The sequence below is a fragment of the Podarcis vaucheri genome (assembly GCF_965113315.1).
Source record: "Podarcis vaucheri genome assembly, chromosome: 15".
NCBI classification, from domain to species: domain Eukaryota; kingdom Metazoa; phylum Chordata; class Lepidosauria; order Squamata; family Lacertidae; genus Podarcis; species Podarcis vaucheri.
Window position 1 is genome coordinate 35,679,421 of NC_138753.1, and position 17,442 is coordinate 35,696,862.

At 45.6% G+C, this 17,442-nt stretch overlaps 1 protein-coding gene and 1 long non-coding RNA gene across 8 annotated transcripts in view; one reads left to right on the forward strand and one right to left on the reverse strand.

The window, feature by feature from the left end:
- Positions 1 to 17,442, reverse strand: part of GCK (glucokinase) — a 59,848-nt gene that overhangs the window by 20,449 nt on the left and 21,957 nt on the right. For 2 of the 6 annotated variants that reach the window (XM_082200524.1, XM_082200526.1), the window contains 2 exons: positions 6,241 to 6,647; positions 1,099 to 1,261 (listed from right to left, as the gene is read on the reverse strand). In XM_082200524.1, coding sequence (XP_082056650.1) covers positions 1,099 to 1,261; positions 6,241 to 6,303 — 226 coding nt within the window. In that variant the 5' untranslated portion in view covers positions 6,304 to 6,647. Of the gene's footprint in view, positions 1 to 1,098; positions 1,262 to 3,775; positions 4,016 to 6,240; positions 6,737 to 17,442 lie in introns of those variants that run through there. The other 4 variants (XM_082200523.1, XM_082200527.1, XM_082200525.1 and 1 more) reach the window with 3 other exon arrangements.
- LOC309519641 lies at positions 13,725 to 15,540 on the forward strand. 2 transcript variants are annotated; one of them, XR_014213921.1, is made up of 2 exons: positions 13,725 to 14,046; positions 15,180 to 15,540. It is a non-coding gene; the product is annotated as an uncharacterized lncRNA (long non-coding RNA). The 2 variants fall into 2 exon arrangements; XR_014213922.1 differs by having other exon boundaries at positions 14,030 to 14,157.

The following is a 17,442-nucleotide window of genomic DNA, read 5'->3' on the forward strand; positions in this document are numbered from 1 at the left end:
CACTATTTGACACCACAACCCAATGCTGTAATGACCAACAGTGATACATTTAGAAGGAGAAGGCACTTGAGACTTGTGCCAAAATCATATCCAGCCATACAATCAACCAACAAGTTTAAGGACAGAGCTAGCAGGAGAACAAAGCTTCAATAGACCAAGATCCTGAAACATCAGCAGTGCGGATCAGGAAATGCACAATACAGAGACTAATCATTCTTTAGATAGGAATAGCAACCAATTACAGAGCAGAATAATCCCCAGGTGCTATTAGAGCTGACTGACAGTCTAGTCATCACCTCAGGGTACAAAAGTTACCAAGGGTTGTTCATGCAGCTCATTGTTTTGCTCATTTGTTTGTAAATGGGATCCTGAAAGGGGGGGCTATGGCATGGGAAGTGAAACTAGATTAGGACTAAAGCGCAAATAAGTTCTGCATTAGTGAGTTTATTAGGGCTACTGTATAGTCACTTTTATACCATAAAAGAGTTACTGTTAATCTACTGCAGTCTCTGACATTCATTAAATGGGCCAGCAACCTAGAATGAGAACATCTCAATTATAGTAAACATTGGATCAGAGTCAGGGCATAAGAGTTCAGAAGACATACTAGCAGAAGTGGTTCGCTGGATGGGGTGGAGCCACAATGCTAGCTTCCCAGTAAGTGGGTCACTGTTGCTTCCTGGAAGGAGAAGGGGTGAAGAAGCAGTAAAGTCAGCGCAGCACAAATGCACCGGCAGAGCCAATTCACGGCCCCTGCCAATGCATTTGCATCTTGCCAATCTCCTTGCCACCTCTCCTCTCCCCCATTCCATCCTGGTAAGCAACAGTGACTCCCCTGCCAAGAAGCCCTGTTTGGTGAGCTGCTTCTGGACAACAGCATGGTCGTGGGGAACATTTGGCCATTTAGATGCTGTTGGAGTACAACTCCCATTATCCCTGGCCATTGCCCAGGTTTCCTGTTGCCTAGATGATGGGAGTTGAGTTGAGCAACTTCTAGAGGGCCACAGGTTACCTACCCCTACGCTAGTATCCTTGGGTTGGTTTTAGATCAGACCTCCTGAGCTGAACCAAAATGATATGACCACCATTGTTGCTTACCTGATCCCTCAGGGGTAGAGCGTACATAAGTGGGCAGCATCTTCACAGAGGCTTCCTCATGTGTCTCCAGCTTCAGGCCCCGATCCATTTCCTTCTGCATCCGATGCATCACCTTCTTCAGATCCTGTTCCTGTAGCCGGAATTCTGAGAGGATCTGCTCCACCTACATGAGAAGACACACAAGCAAATGTCCAAGAAGATGGGTACAGTATAGCATGTGTCAACAGAGCCACTTAAAGGGTGCAGGTGGAGTCTGCTTGCCACCACTTCATGTTGTAATGATACCTTCAACTCTTGTCCTATATTAAACTCCTGCTATAATTATGTAAGGATTTGGGTGTCCTCGTGAACAGGGTCAATGCACTCTACCTATCACCACTGGCCTTCATTTGCTGTTTACGTAGAAAACAGTAGGTCAGCATTTCTGATCCAAAAAGGGTGCCACTTCTCAGACTCGAGCCAGCTTTTCATCTGCCCTATGCACACCCCACAGGACAGTCAAGGGACAGCAGTTCCTATACTCCAAGAGATTGTAGTCTGGAATTTCCATGTTTTGTTCACTCATTTTATCATTATTATTTGCTGCAAATCCCAGTCAACTGCATTGCTAGCCTTTTTCATTCCAGTGCTTTCTCTGTCATCCTCCCAACTTTTTTAGACCTGATTTGTGGTTATCTTTTTCCTATGCTAAAAAGGAACTGCAACACTAACATGGCTAGTGTGGAGTGGCATAGCTGACAATTCCATCGAGGATTTTCAAGGCCATTGTGCCTTTAATTAATAGAGACTCTCTAAGTATCCATATTTCCCAGGGATAGTCCTGGATTTACAAAAGCTGTCTCAGTTTCTGAATTGATCCCGGAATGTCCAGCTTTTCCTTAGGATGTGTCTATTTTCATCAGTGAAATATTGGAGGGTATGGAGTTATGCAACCTTCGAGCCAAGGAGATAAGTAACAACTTTTAGAGGACATCGGAAGGCAGCCCTGTATAGGGAAGTTTTTGAATGTTTAATGTTTTGTTATGTTTTTATATATGTTGAAAGCTGCCCAGAGTGGCTGGGCCAACCCATTCAGATGGACAGGGTATAAAATTATATTTATTATAATTACGGAATAGGGTGTCCCTATTTTCATCGGAGAAATGTTGCAGGGTATGTTAGTAGCTTCCTCCTTGCAACTTCTGCCCATTGCATTACTTCTTGTTTAGCAACATAGCAGCATCGCTTCATTCCAGCTTAATTATTCAGTGCCTGTCCCTGAACTTAGATGGATCAGTTGTCTGACCTGATACAAACAGCTCCAACATAAAGTGATGTGTGTGTGCATATTAAGCCTCCCCCGGGAATTACTCAGACCCACCTCCTGCTCTGAAGATGAATGCCTCTGAATAACAGTTGTTAGGAATCACAGAAGGGGAAAGTGCTGTAGTGCTTAAATTCTGCTTATGGTGTGGGCTTCCCGTAGACATCTGGTTGGCCACAGTGAGAGAAGAATGCTAGACTAGGTGGGCACCTGGTCTGATCTAGCAGGACTTTTTAATGTCTTGCTAGACATCAGAAGGACTTTTTAATGTCCTGCTTAACATCAGTTGTAGAGCACTTGCTTTGCACACAAAAGGATCCAAATCCCTGGCATCTCCAGGTCACACTGGGAAAGAACCCTGCCTGAAACTCTGGGAAACCACAGTGAGCAAGATGTTTCACATGTTCTTAGTGGGATATCACTGTAATAATGCAGTGACTTATACTTGCAAAATCACATTGAAAAATCAGAACTCCTATTAGAATAAACAAGTTCCATTATAAATACTGAAATACTAAATAAGATGAATAACAATGTGTAACAGAAAAAGAAGTAGAAAGTTGGTTTAAGCGTGTGTGAAAGAAAGTAATAGAAGTGTAAAGGAATTGCAATTGAGTAGATTGCACACACGGGTGGGGTGAGGGATGGTGGTGGGAAAAGGAAGTATCTGTGGGATTGAGTGTGGGTATGTATGAATATTTTTAAGGATTGTATGAAATGTATGTTTGTCTGTATATTCGTAATATGTATGTATTAATGCTGAATTATTTTAATAAAAATAATAATAATGGAATGACGTGTAATAATGGCAACACACACACATGCATTATCGAAGATAATGTGCTTCATCTACAGTTAAGAATGCACAAGCATGTTTTTAAAAAATCTCTCTTCCTTGCCTCCATATGCTCTCTTACATTAAGCACAAGTATAATTGCTGCCAAACAAGAGAGTTTAGAAGGCGTAAGTCAGCACTTCATCAATGGGGGAGAAAGAAACACCAGGAAAACTCCAACCTCACATACTCTCCACACACAACTCCGACAACCACTATTTGGAAATGTGGATTTAAATCTTTGCCCCACATTTTTCCACTCTAAATCCAAGTTCTATATTTACTCAGAAGATCAGTGCCTAAATTAGCAGCCAAAGGACCTTGGGTCTTCTATTTTTAGCTTTTGGTTAGATGCCAGGTCTAAAAAGGGAAATTTAATTGATCAGCTCACTTGCTAAAAACTGGTGCAACAGGAACTAAATATAGTACAAACTCTAAATATTGACATTAGTTTTGGTATTTCATTTTTTTTGTAGCCAAGTGGCCTGGGATGGGGTTGAGAATGCAATTGGGCAACATAGCATGCAACCTTTCATCACCTGTGTGATGGGGCCATCCAAAACGCTGTGTAAAGGGAAATGCTTTCACAATCACATCCATTCCTTGGCATCGTAATTCCATTCATATTAGTGACACTTGCTAACTGCTGCATATCCTAATTCAGAATGATACTTTTCCCTGAGAGAATTCTGCCTTTCTTTCAGATGCAGCACACTGACGCAAAAGAGCTGAGACAAGGCATAATATAAGAAGAACTCTGTTGGTTAACTAACAGAATGTTAGTTTCCAGCAGCGGGTTGCCAGGCATCCTCAAGAACTCACCTCAATCCATGGAAGCCACTGTTGCCAACCAGAGAATTGCTAATCTCCCGCCCTGTTGACCTGTACTAGTTGTGTGCTGTGCATGCATGCCTTCAGGTTGAGTCCTGCCCAGATTTGGCTTTCGGCATATCCCTCAGAGTGTGCTTAGCATGACTTGTGTTGGAATGCCCAAAGCTCAGTTTGGTCCATTGCATTCACATAATGGGGTTTGCACAGACTGATGCACCTGATGGAAATCAGGACACACCAGCTAAGAATTGTGAATGCCTTCCGTCTGCCTATCTACCATATTTGCCTTCTTCTCTGGGTTGATTGGGACAAAAATGTTGAATGGTGTATTAAGATCCTGTGTCAATGTCACTGTGAAATCCCAGCCTACCCGGTCCCCAGTTCTGCTCAAGAGCTCACCATCTTCCTCTGTGTTTCGAACTGGACAGTTGAAATTGACACGAGATTGGCACACGCGTTTCCAAAGCTGGGCCACAACTGCACTATACATTTGAAACAGTATTGTGCCATTTTAAACGGTCATGGATGCTCCCAAAGAATCATGGGAACCATATAGTTGGTTGAGAAATCTGATCACTCTTAGGAGACTCCTATTCTCCTCATGGAGCTACATTTGGTTTAGCAATCAATCCCTCTTCACAGACAACTCTAAGAACGGAAACTCTGTGAGGTGAATCGATGTCTCCTAAGAACTCTCAGCACTCTCAGAACTCTCAGCACTGTTAAGAAACTACAGCTCCCAAAATTCTTTGGGGGAAGCCATGCCTGTTTAAAGTGGTAATCATAGTGCTTTAAATCAGTGGCGTAGCGTGGGTTGTCAGCACCCGGGGCAAGGCAAGTAATTTGTGCCCCCTAACACGTGGATTTGCGCCCCCTAACCCTAACCCCCAGATGTTGCACCCGGTGCGGCCGGCCCCCCCTGCACCCCTCACGCTACGCCACTGCTTTAAATTAATGAGGTGTGTGTGGCCATAGTCAACAACATCTGGAGAATTAGAGGTTCCCTAGTACTTTTCTCAAGAGTTATGAACACTAACCATAATGAATTATTATTATTATTATTATTATTATTATTATTATTATTATTATTCACTCTGACCTTAAGAGTTACAACAGTGACCACAGTGAACCACCTTGGTATTTCTTCTTGAAATGAAAGACAGTATATAAACAATTTTAATAATACAAATAATCAATGCATCTGCTTTTATTCCTAATTGAATTAAGCTGTAAAAATCCGTTCCCCATTTTAAAAATGTCAAGTAAAGGAGGTTTCTGTGCCATCCCTGAAGTACTTCCTCCAGCCAAGCATCCTGTCTCTGATGGAGAGCAGTTCAGAATGCCATGAAACAGGGAAGGGAAGGCACGCCTGAAATATAATCACATTCAAACTTCATTTCTGGCCAGTTGCAAGCTTCCACTGTGCCCGTTTCTTGCTACAGGGACCAAATTACCACTTTAAAAACAGAAACGATGGATGCTTCCAGACAGGTGTTTATCATGGGATGCATGTTCCGTGTGCATGCGAAATGTTCACAATATCCACACAGCAGCCATGGAATCAAAACACTAATATTTCACCTCATTTAATCTGAATTTAGTCTTTCTGGGGAAAATCCAGTAAGTTTTTTTATTAAAAAAAACAAACCTGTTGCAAATGCCCCATTTGCAATATCTGAATGGTGGCTCATAAGACTCTGTGTTGATAGCACAGTCACTGCTGGCCTTGCAATCTCATTTATTTCTCCAGCATTGGTGGTGCAGACTGACTGGGTATTGTGCATTGTTCCTATGGCGCTAACCTGGGCATGTGCCTGAATAATTCAGCTACCACCTTAGAGAGACACCCTGCATGTTGCTGTTATTTCTTCTGGTTTTAGCAGATATTCCTATATTCCAACCCACCCACCCCCAAATTAACTCTCTTTTCGCCAATGAACCACAGAGAAACTTGCAATGAAATAGCAGCTGAATCAAGACACAAAAGGCAAGAAGTTTGCGTTTTGCAAGGAAGGGAGGGCCATACTCTAGATAAACTGGAATTTTATCTAGAATCCAGAAATCTTAAGATTCAGAAGAAGCAGTTGAAAACACACACACAGCAATCTACCTAGCAATCACTTTCAAAACAGATCAGAAGAGATCTAAGCAGAGAGTTCTGCGCAGCTCTTACCAGTTGCAAGCTGTCAAACACTTCCTTCATCATTGACAACCGTGAACCCTCCAAACTGTCCATTGATTCTGGGCTTGCTCTGCGGAAACCCGTTTGCTGCCTGTCTGCTCTCGGCCACCTGGTCTGAAGCTGACAAGACTGACCCGAGTCTCTTGTCTCTTTTTTTGTTGTGTGTTTGCTTAAGCTCAAGGCTGAGCGTTGTTGATATTGAGGGCAACGTTTCCAATCCGAAAAGATTAAAGGTTCACCAGCGGAGGAAATAGGTCCAGCAACTCTGCCCGGCAGAGAAAAAGGAAGGCCGGTGTGATCAGCAACACTAACAAAAATGATGCAGACTGTAGAAGGGCTTTCCAAGCGCCTCAGCCTTTATTCGTCTTGGGAATTCTGGATGGCTTCAGTTGTGTCTTCTAAAAGACACAAGAAGGATACACGTCAGGCCCTACGGCATACTAGTAACCTGCGGGCGTTCTCAGAGACATGCAATAGCACAAGAGCAGGGGTACTGTAGCCCAGCAGCCTTCATTTAGCCCCAAGAAAGATTTTGTGGGAGCTCCCCAGGCCCCCCCAAAAGTGTCTTTTTTCCACACAAAAAATGCTCCTATGAATCTCTCAATGTGATGCTATGGTGTCAAAAGGTTTTATTGTAGGTCCCTCAAGGCCCCCATTCCCTCCCTTTAAAAAAAAAATTTACAAATGGTTTATTTATTTATTTTTTGCCACTACAGTGGTACCTCAGGTTACATACGCTTCAGGTTACAGACTCCGCTAACCCAGAAATAGTACCTCGGGTTAAGAACTTTGCTTCAGGATGAGAACAGAAATCGTGCTCCGGCAGGGCAGCGGCAGCAGGAGGAGGCCCCATTAGCTAAAGTGGTGCTTCAGGTTAAGAACAGTTTCAGGTTAAGTACAGACCTCCGGAACGAATTAAGTACTTAACCTGAGGTACCACTGTACTCCCAAGGGTGCTGTGCCCTGCTATGGTACTGTGCTGCCAAAAGATTGTTTGTGGCCCTCCGAAAGCATCCCACCCCACACATCTGTGCTTTTGAACAATTGAAGTTTCCCCCCCCCCCGACTCATAGGTACTCCACTGTAATGCCAAACATTTTTTGTGGTTTCCCCAAGACCCCCCCAAAATCTGTCCATCATTAAAAAAATAAATTACTGATGGCTCCCAAAGAACCCCTGAGTATTGGATGATGACTGGGCAGAGACCCCTACCACAAAGCTCACTGGGTGATCTTGAAACAGCCACTGTCTGTTTGCCTAAGCTACTTCACAGGGTAGGATAGAGTGGAGGAGAGAGAACCAGGTTTTCTTTTTGGAGCTCCTCAGAGGAAAGGTGGTAGACAAATGTCATCCATAAAATGCGTAACATTTAAGACCACAATCCTATGCATGTTTACTCAGAAATAAGCTCAGCTATGTTCAGTAGGGCTTAATCCCCATTAAAAGTATCTAGGAATGCAGCCTTAAATTAGTTCCCATTGAGGTGGTGGACCTGTACTAGGCCCATAGTAAAGGTAAAGGGACCCCTGACCATTAGGTCCAGTCGTGGCTGACTCTGGGGTTGTGGCACTCATCTCGCTTTATTGGCCAAGGGAGCCGGCGTACAGCTTCCGGGTCATGTGGCCAGCATGACTAAGCCGCTTCTGGCGAACCAGAGCAGCACACGGAAACACCGTTTACCTTCCCGCCAGAGTGGTACCTATTTAATCTACTTGCACTTTGACATGCTTTCGAACTGCTAGGTTGGCAGGAGCAGGGACCGAGCAATGGCAGCTCACCCCATCGTGGAAATTCGAACCGCCAACCTTCTGATCAGCAAGTCCTAGGCTCTGTGGTTTAACCCACAGCGCCACCCACGTCCCATACCACTTATACCACTTAATAATTGCAGATGGGAGATGTTCGTACAACAATATTGCTCTAGACCAGATCTTCAACCTTTTTGGGTCCATGGCTCTAGACCAGACCTTCAACCTTTTTGGGTCCATGGCTCCCTTGACCAACTACATTCTTTCTGCGGCACCCCTGTGGGGCTCAGGATCCCAGTTATGTCACCCCTTGCCTGCAGAACTGGCAGCCTCTCACCCTTTTTCAAACACTCCCCTTGTGGAGTGTTCCCTCAGCCTCCTCTCCTCTCCCCTCCTCTCCTTGGGAGTCCTCCAGGCAGCCGCTGCTGCCATCCCTGGTCTCTGAACTGCCCCCCCACCCCAAAGAGAGGTGCCTCCACACACTGCCCCACAGGGGACTGGGAAGCACCCCCTGACCAGCCCCAGAGGCACCAATCGCCTGGGTAGCTGCAACAAATGGCTGTGCAAGCCTTTGGGAGGCAGAGATGCGAGAGGGCATCACGATACCCCAAGGTGCCATGGCACACGGGTTGAAAACCACTGCTCTAGAAAACAACTATTCTATATGTTATTCATTCATGCATGCATTCAATATATATCTTGCCTTTCCTCCCAAAGGAGCCTGGGGTGGCAAATTATTTTTCTAAGGCCACATTCTCCTTGATGCAATTATTGTCTATCTGCAAAGAATTTGAGGAACATATTTTATTTTCACGAAGACAGCTTCCAACGGATGACAGCTTACTAACAGGTGATTTTGCTCTGAAACAACCCAGACAGTGGGGTTTTTTTTGCTCAACTTTGAATGAGATGTTGCTAACACAATAGCATTTAGGCCAGCTGAGTATTTTTGTGCAAAGTAATGGTCACGCTTAAGAGGATTAGACATGTCAGTTTCAAAAGACTTATGTTCCGTGTGTGTGTGTGTGTGTCTTTGCCAGCTGTTAGTTATTTCTCTCACAGGCACCCAAATGTGGTTGTGTGAACATCAGAGGTGCCATCTGGACAAACGCTGAGAGAAGCGTTACAACTGTTCTGTGCATGAGACACTAAACACTGGAGCGACATGGTCCTTGCCTAGTGATCCTGTAGACCAGGCATAGGCAAACTCCGGCCCTCCAGATATTTTGGAATTACAATTCCCATCATCCCTTGACCATTGGTCTTGTTAGCTACGGAAGATGGGAGTTGTAATCCCAAAACATCTGGAGGACCGGAGTTTGCCTGTGCCTGCTACAGCCTTCTTCGGCAATGTTGATGATGGGAAGATAAGAACAGAGAAGGTGGGGTTGAGAGGGAAAAGGGAAATATAATGGATTAAAAGTTTTTCTTTACAACCAAGGTGGAGAACCACAGACCCAGAATCCAAAAAGCAAACCACCATGTCTTGCACATGAGTGGTACCATTTTGACCAGTACGAGACAGGCACTGGGAGACTGAGGCTGCTAGTAGCACATACAAGTAGAACCTCCACCAAGATATTGTGATGTAGTGTGTTTCCTGTTTGGGATTTCACCCATTCCACCCCCAATTTCCATCTTCCTATCACTGCCACCAATCAGCCAATCAGCATTCAATGTACAGTGAGAGCATGAATTGGGCTGTTTTGGGTCCCTGCACCAAAAAATAATAATTCTTTGGACTTCTGCAAACCTTTGGGTTTCCCCAAGCCTACTGATACCCTGGTCTTGTGTATGGGTGGGGTCATGTTGGCTACAAAAGGCACAGCATCCCCACCAACATTTCTCCAATGAAAACAGGGATGTCCTATTCCATCAAGGTCATCATAATTTTAATATCTACCATATTTTTCGCTCTATAAGACGCACCCGACCATAAGACGAACCTATTTTTTGGAGGAGGAAAACAAGGAAAAAAATATTCTGAATCCCAGAAGCCAGAACAACAAGAGGGATCGCTGCACAGCAATCCCTCTTGCTGTTCTGGCTTCAGCGATAGCTGCACAGCCTGCATTCGCCCCATAAGACTCACACACATTTCCCCTTTCTTTTTAGGAGGGAAAAAGTGTGTCTTATAGAGCGAAAAATACAGTATACCCTAATCAACTGACTGGGCTATGCCAACCTCTCCGGGCAGCTTCAATATATATAAAAAACATAATCAAACATTAAACTTTTTTTAAAAAAAAACTTCCTTATAAAGGGCTGCCTTCAGATGTCTTGGGGGGGGGGAGTCAGATAACTGCATGCCATTCTCTGATGAAAATAGGGACGTCCTAAGGAAAAGCGGGACATTCTGGGATCAGATCAGAAACCGGGGTGGCTTCTGCGAATCCAGGACTGTTCCTGGAAAATAGGGACACTTGGGGGGGGGGGTCTGGAACAGCACTTACCACCTGAACATTGGAAATAGAGGAAATGGTGATGAGAAAACAAATCCCCAGACGGGGAGGAAATATGGATGCCAGGAAGAAGTGTTCTGAAGTGTACAGCCCAGACACAGGTTTATTACTGCAGTTGGGGACTAGGTCTGAGAGTTAATTATTTACCTGATGCCGGGATGCTGCACTGAAGCATTCATTTGTGGCAGCAAAAGTCATTCAAAATTACATGTGCTGTACAAATAGATAAGAGCAAAAATAGAAGCCCAAATCTGGGCCTCCCAACCTTAAAAGGCACCTGAACCTATATTTTAAAATCCTGCCTCCTGCCCTAACCGCCTTTCCCTTACTGATTCAGGCAAAACGCAGTTCATTTTAGGACTCAGCAATCAATGTAATTCTAGTCACAGAAAGTATACAATGCTTGGCTTTGCCCCTGGAAAGGTAGACAAAAGAGGGCAAAAGAGTTAATTAGTCTCACATTAGGTGGGCTTCATCTGACTATGACGCCTGAATATCGCCATACGCTTTAGAGACATTTTTTTAACAGGTATGTAGCCTAGTTTATATATCTCACATTATGATATTGCAATAACCCTGACAGTTCTGCCTATGGGAGCAGTATCCCATTACGCTGTGCTAAATTTTCATGACTATACATTTTGGTTTTCGGGGAGATATTGTTCCTTTGAGTAGTTCGCTGCCCACACCTGTTTGAAGTTTGGTTTCCCTCAATATGAACCTTCACCTGTTCCATTTGTCAGTTTGAGAATATTCACTTTTGCTAGGTAATCCCAGCCAATTAGGAAACACATCCTGAATGCACAGCACATACATTCACAGCTGCTATAAGCACTGCCTTCCTACAGCCTGTTGCCGGGTGCAGCAGCTTGGTTCAGGGTGGAGAGGAGACAGCAGCAGTGGGGGTGGGGTGGGGTAGGCAATAAGCAAGGAGAGGAAGAATGTGCCCACCTCTCTAAGTAATATATAGCTCCTGGTATTCTTTATATCCTGGTATATACTGGCCTTGGTCCAGTATATCAGAAGGAGCATCTCCAGCCCCATCGTTCTACCCCAGTGTTTCCCAACCTTTTTTGGGCAAAGGCACACTTGTTTCATGAAAAAAATCTCGAGGCACACCACCATTACAGCCCCGTGACGTCAGCGCGCAGCGTCACGCCGGGAGGGACATGAATTGCTAGCAAATTACATAATCACCTCCTTGAGGGCTGGCTCATCTTCTCCGAAGGCAGAACCCCATTAATTAACAGCACAGACTCACACCATAGCCAAGACGAGGGGGGAAAACCTCAGTCATGCACAGTCATGCACATGTGGGGGCTAAATGAGGATGTAGACCGGGCAGAGAGCAGGGTTCAAATCACCCCACCTGGCCAGGACAATCCCTGGGTGCTCCCTTGGGCCACTCGCCTGACCCACCTCGCAGGGCTGTTGTTGCGAGGATAACACAGGGAGAACCACGCGCGCCCCTGGGAGCTCCTTGGAAGAGAAAGCGGGCGATGAATGCAATGCACGAAATATATGAGAGGCGACCAGGTTTTGCAGGTGAGGGGCCCCCGCCAGCCTCCGCTTCCAACACCCGGCGCAACGACGCCGAAGTTTCCCCCCGGGCTCGGCTCGGTGAGCAGCGCTGCTCCCCCCCGGCTCCCCTTCGCCCTCCTGGCTCTCTCTGCTGCCCACTGGGGACCCCCTCACCTGCCAAGTCCGGAGCGCCGGTGGAAGTTGCATGCATGCATGCAGGGCGCCGCGTTGCCATTGCATTGCACTGCACTCCATGTAACGCCTGCACGCATGCATTGCCTTGCACGCCCGCCAAGGGGTCTCCCTGCGGTCCGATGCGTCCCCTCCGGCGCGGATCCAGCATTGCAAAAATAACACACACACCCGACGCAGCCCTACTTGGGGGGCAGCCTCCGCCTCCGCCGCTCCGCCTCCGCGGGGATCCCCGGGCTCCATCCTGCCGCCCGATCTCCGCGGGGGCGCAGGCAGGCTGCGCGGGGTCTGCGCGGAAGAGCCCCTGCCCGCCCGGCTGCCGCCGCTGCACTCATTCCATGGCCGGGAGAAGAGCGCTTCAAACAAAACGCCCGGCCCACCAGGCCACGCTGGGAAACGTAGTTTGCGCACTCCGCGCGGGTGCGGAGCCCAAGGGCGAGGGGACTACGGATCCCGGCAGCCCCCGCGCCGGGGACGGAGGGGGAAAGGCCGGGTGCAGGGATGGAGAGACGGGTGGGCGAGCGAGTGAGTGAGTGGCAGCCGCCAAGCCTTGGCCGAGAGCCAGGAAGGGCCTCCCCGGAGGAGGAGGAGGAGGAGGGAGGCACAGAGAGGGAGGGAGGGAACCCCAGGGGTCATCTAGTGACGGCGCCCCAATCGAAAATTTGACTTTAAAAAAAAAATCTTTCGAATTTTTTAATTTTTCCCGCGGCACACCAGGCAACATCTCGCGGCACACTAGTGTGCCGCGGAACAGTGGTTGGGAAACACTGTTCTACCCGAACACTGATGTCCAGCACCGAGGGCCTTCTGGCGGTTCCCTCACTGAGAGAAGCCAAGCTACAGGGAACCAGGCAGAGGGCCTTCTCGGTAGTGGCGCCTTCCCTCTGGAACACCCTCCCACCAGATGTCAAAGAGAAGAACAACTACCAGTGTTTTAGAAGACATCTGAAGGCAGCCCTGTTTAGGGAAGCTTTTAATGTTTGATGCATTACTGTATTTTAATATTTTGTTGGAAGCTGCCCAGAGTGGCTGGAGAGGCCCGGTCAGATGGGTGAGGTATAAATAATAAATTATTATTGTTATTGTTATTATGACACTAGACTCCTAGACTGATAGGCCATGGTTCATAACAGCTGCTCCCCAAGAGAGATAACAATACAATGTAACAGGCCGTGTGCAACTATATAAATCTTTTAAAATGTGATTCAGCATATCATATCAAAATATATGGTTCTACAGACCAACCTATCATATAAATGAAACATATCATGAGAAATTAACGTCCAGCAGATTGATCAGGATATATAATCTATTCAGTTCTTATATTGGCTATGTCCATGGTGTGGAATTCTTATATCAATCTTGGAGTGTTCCATGTGAAGATGTTTTTAGGAATTCTAGCGTTCCTTGTATGCAGGTATCAGACGAAAAACTTGGAAGAATGGCACATGCAGAAAATAATACAAGGATTTGAGGATAATTCCTTGTTTCACCCAGCTGGGCTTCTTCAGCCGTGCATACTTGTATTCTTGTATATCAGGGACCTGGAATATAATGGATTCAGTCATAATGGATGACTGACTACAAGATTGATAGAAGAATTCCACATATGTGGAATTGCATTTAAAAAGATTTATATAGTTACACACAGCCTGTTGTCTGTGTTGTCATCAGTTTTGCATTGACGTGACAAAGGGTTTGGTAGTGTTTTGAATGTGCTCCCCAAGACAAACAGATTCCTGAGTGCTCACTTGTGCCTTTGATATGACTCCTTTAAGCTAATGAACCAACCCTTCCCTGGATGTTGGGGGAAGGCTCCAGAGGCAAACCTTTCTCTTTGAGTAGCGCAGCTGTGCTGGAGAGCAGCCAGCCAGGTGTGAGTCTATATGTGTTAATGGATTTTAACTTGGTCAGTTTCATTCCAGCTATTTGCAGATCTCCAGCTGTGATATCATTGCTGTTCTCATCGCTGCAGCTTTCTGCCGGTAAGCAGATGAGGCTATGCCATAATGGCGTGACCGAGAACTACTGCCGGCGCATGGAATTAGAGATCGCAGGACAATCCAGCCCAAGTCCCCAGTGCTAGCTAATGACAAAGCTTGCATCTAAAATGTAAAACAGAGGTCCATTGTAAATAATAATAACAATAATAATAACAACAATAATAATAATTTATTTATACCCCGCCCATCTGGCTGGATTTCCCCAGCCACTTTGAGCTGCTTCCAACAAAGTATTAAAATACAGTGGTCTGCTAAACATTAAAAGCTTCCCTAAACAGGGCTGCCTTCAGATGTCTTTTGAAGATAGGATAGCTGCTTATTTCCTTCACATCTGAAGGGAGAGTGTTCCACAGGATGGGCACCACTACCGAGAAGGCCCTCTGCCTGGTTCCCTGTAACCTCACTTCTCGCAATGAGGGAACCACCAGAAGACCCTCGGTGCTGGATCTCAGTGTCTGGGCTGAACGATGGGGGTGGAGACTCTCCTTCAGGTATACAGGACAGAGGCCGTTTAGGGCTTTAAAGGTCAGCACCAACACTTTGAATTGTGCTCGGAAACATACTGGGAGCCAATGCAGATCTCTCAGAACCAGTGTTATGTGGTCCCGGTGGCCACTCCCAGTCACCAGTCTAGCTGCCGCATTCTGGATTAATTGCAGTTTCCGGGTCACCTTCAAGGTAGCCCCACGTAGAGCGCATTGCAGTAGTCCAAGTGGGAGTTAACTAGAGCATGCACCACTCTGGTGAGACAGTCCGCGGGCAGGTAGGGTCTTAGCCTGCGTACCAGGTGGAGCAGGTAGACAGCTGCCCTGGACACAGAATTAACCTGTGCCTCCATGGACAGCTGTGAGTCCAGAATAACTCCCAGGCTGCGCATCTGGTCCTTCAGGGGCACGGTTACCCCTGAAGTAACCGTGCTCAAGTGGTAGAGCATTCGTTGAGCATGAGAGAAGCAATGGAATTAATGTCCACATTATTTAGCCAAGGCTTTCCCCCTATTCCAGGGATGAGGAACCTCTGCTCTCCAGAGGTTGCTGGACCACAGCTGCCATGGGGCATATGACTGGGGATGAAGGAGTCCAACAACATCTACAGGATGTCCTGCCCTGCCCTGCCTTCTTTTCCTTCTGGGTAAAGGCCATAGTTCCCTGGAAGAGCACATCCTTTGGGTGCAGAAGGTCCCAGCATCACTCACCAGTAAAGGATTGCAGACACCTATGGCAGAGACCTTTGAAGAGTCATTGCCAGCCAGAGGAGCCAATGAGGTGGACAAAATAGTCTGACCTCATACATAACAGCTTCTTACACCCATACTTTTAAGTTATCCTAATGTACCTTTATGCCTTAAAAAAATCATAATCTATATCATGATGCCTAGACCTGGCTGACTCACTGACTGTATGTGTCATACAATCCTGCACGGGTCTACTCAGATGTTCAGTGGGACATTCCTAGCTAGCTAAGTGAATATAGGACCGCAGTCGCATTGGCTTACTCATCATCACTAATTCCAGGGGATATCTAAAATCGCTTCGGTATTTCCCAACGAGAGAAAAATGTGGTACAGGCATCCTCAGTGCACGCTTAGGGATCTTGTCATCTATACTGTTACAGGTTTGTGGGTGCCCTGACCCCCTCCAGATTCCTGGGTGCTGGGGTTTAATCAGTGCTTTGAGAATTAAGACGTGTTGGCAGACATTGGAGTTAACAGTGTAAAATGCCGTCTAAACTTGTTTCCGGACCAGGGCATCGTGTGGGAGATAAGTCCTTAAGAGGAGCCAAAGATTGTGGTGGCCAGGGCAAAGACTGGGGGAGACAGAGAGGTGTGTGTGTGTCAGTGGGCAGGCAAAGAAACAGTTTGTGATAGGCTGAATGAAAATGGTGGTGTTTTGCAAGAGGTTTGATAAGCAAGGGGGACCAGCAGAACTCTAGGCGGGCTGGTTGGAGCAGGCTGGTCCCTCTGTTTGTACATCTATACCTGCTGCTCCAGAGAGATGTGAATGTTGGAAATCCCTCCACTGTAGACTCAGGTTGTGGATATGAACCATAAATCATAAAGACACTGCAGTCTCTGCTGTATCTAATTACCAAAAGGGAACCCAGACCCTGGAAACTCACCCTGCTGTGGAGATTGGGGTGATGTGTAACAATACATTTGTCTATCAAAACAGACCCAGGGTAGGAGTGTTTTAAGTGCATTATACAAATGTGACACTAGGTGGTGGTGGTGAGCTAATGGCAAATTCCATATATATTTTTAAACTTTTTTTAAAAAAAAACAACAACATTCAGAGTGTTTTTTTATATATGTGTAGTTTCAGCCAAAGAAATGGATTGAAAGAGTTTTGTTGAAATGATCTGACATTGTTATACTTTCAGGCAGGGATTAGGGGGGTCTGCTCTTTTCTTCTCCTCTGTTTCTCTCTTTCCTGTCCCTTTTAAAAAGCTACTCAAATTCTGAAAATGCTGTTTTTTGCAACGATGGTCACTCCCACACAACACATTTAAAGCACTCTTGTACTGCTTTTGACAGTCCTGGGAGCTGCAGTTTGTTAAGGGTACTGAGAGCTGTTAGGAAGTCCCAATTCCTGGAAGACACAAGATCTACCCACTCTGGAAGAATGGCAGATGAAGGTGATCGATTACATGGAATTGGCGGAAATGACTGGCAGAATCCGAGACCAGGGAGAAGAGTTGGTGAAAGAAGACTGGAAGAAATTTAAAGACTATTTACAGAAATATTGTAAAATTAATGAATGTTAGAAGGATGTTGGATAGAAACTAAGTGGTTTCCAGCTGTAATACTTTAGGAGATACGAAAAAAAAAATTTACAAAAGGGGAAAAGCTTAATGGTAAGGATTTGCTGAACTAACAAATTGAAGTGGAATACAAAGAAGGGAGGTATGAGGAGGTCTGGGGAAATAAGCGTAAGGAAGATATGTTATGGAAAATTATTTGTTTTTTAAACTGTTTTTATGTTGTATTTTGTATTATGTTTCTTTTTATTTTTCATTTTCACTGTTATACTTTAAAAACTTTAATAAATATCTTTTGGAGAAGGAAAAAAAATAGGAGGTCCCAATTCCCCTCACAGAGCTACAATTTTCAGAGTGGTTTAACAACCAAACCCTCTTCCCAGGGGAATCTGAAAATTGTAGGTCTGTGAAGGAAATACAAGTCTTAGTTTAAGCAATAACTAGGTTGTTATTTTAAAAAACAAACAAAACAAAAAACAAGCTGGAAATGGAGAGTAAGGGAAAGAGTGG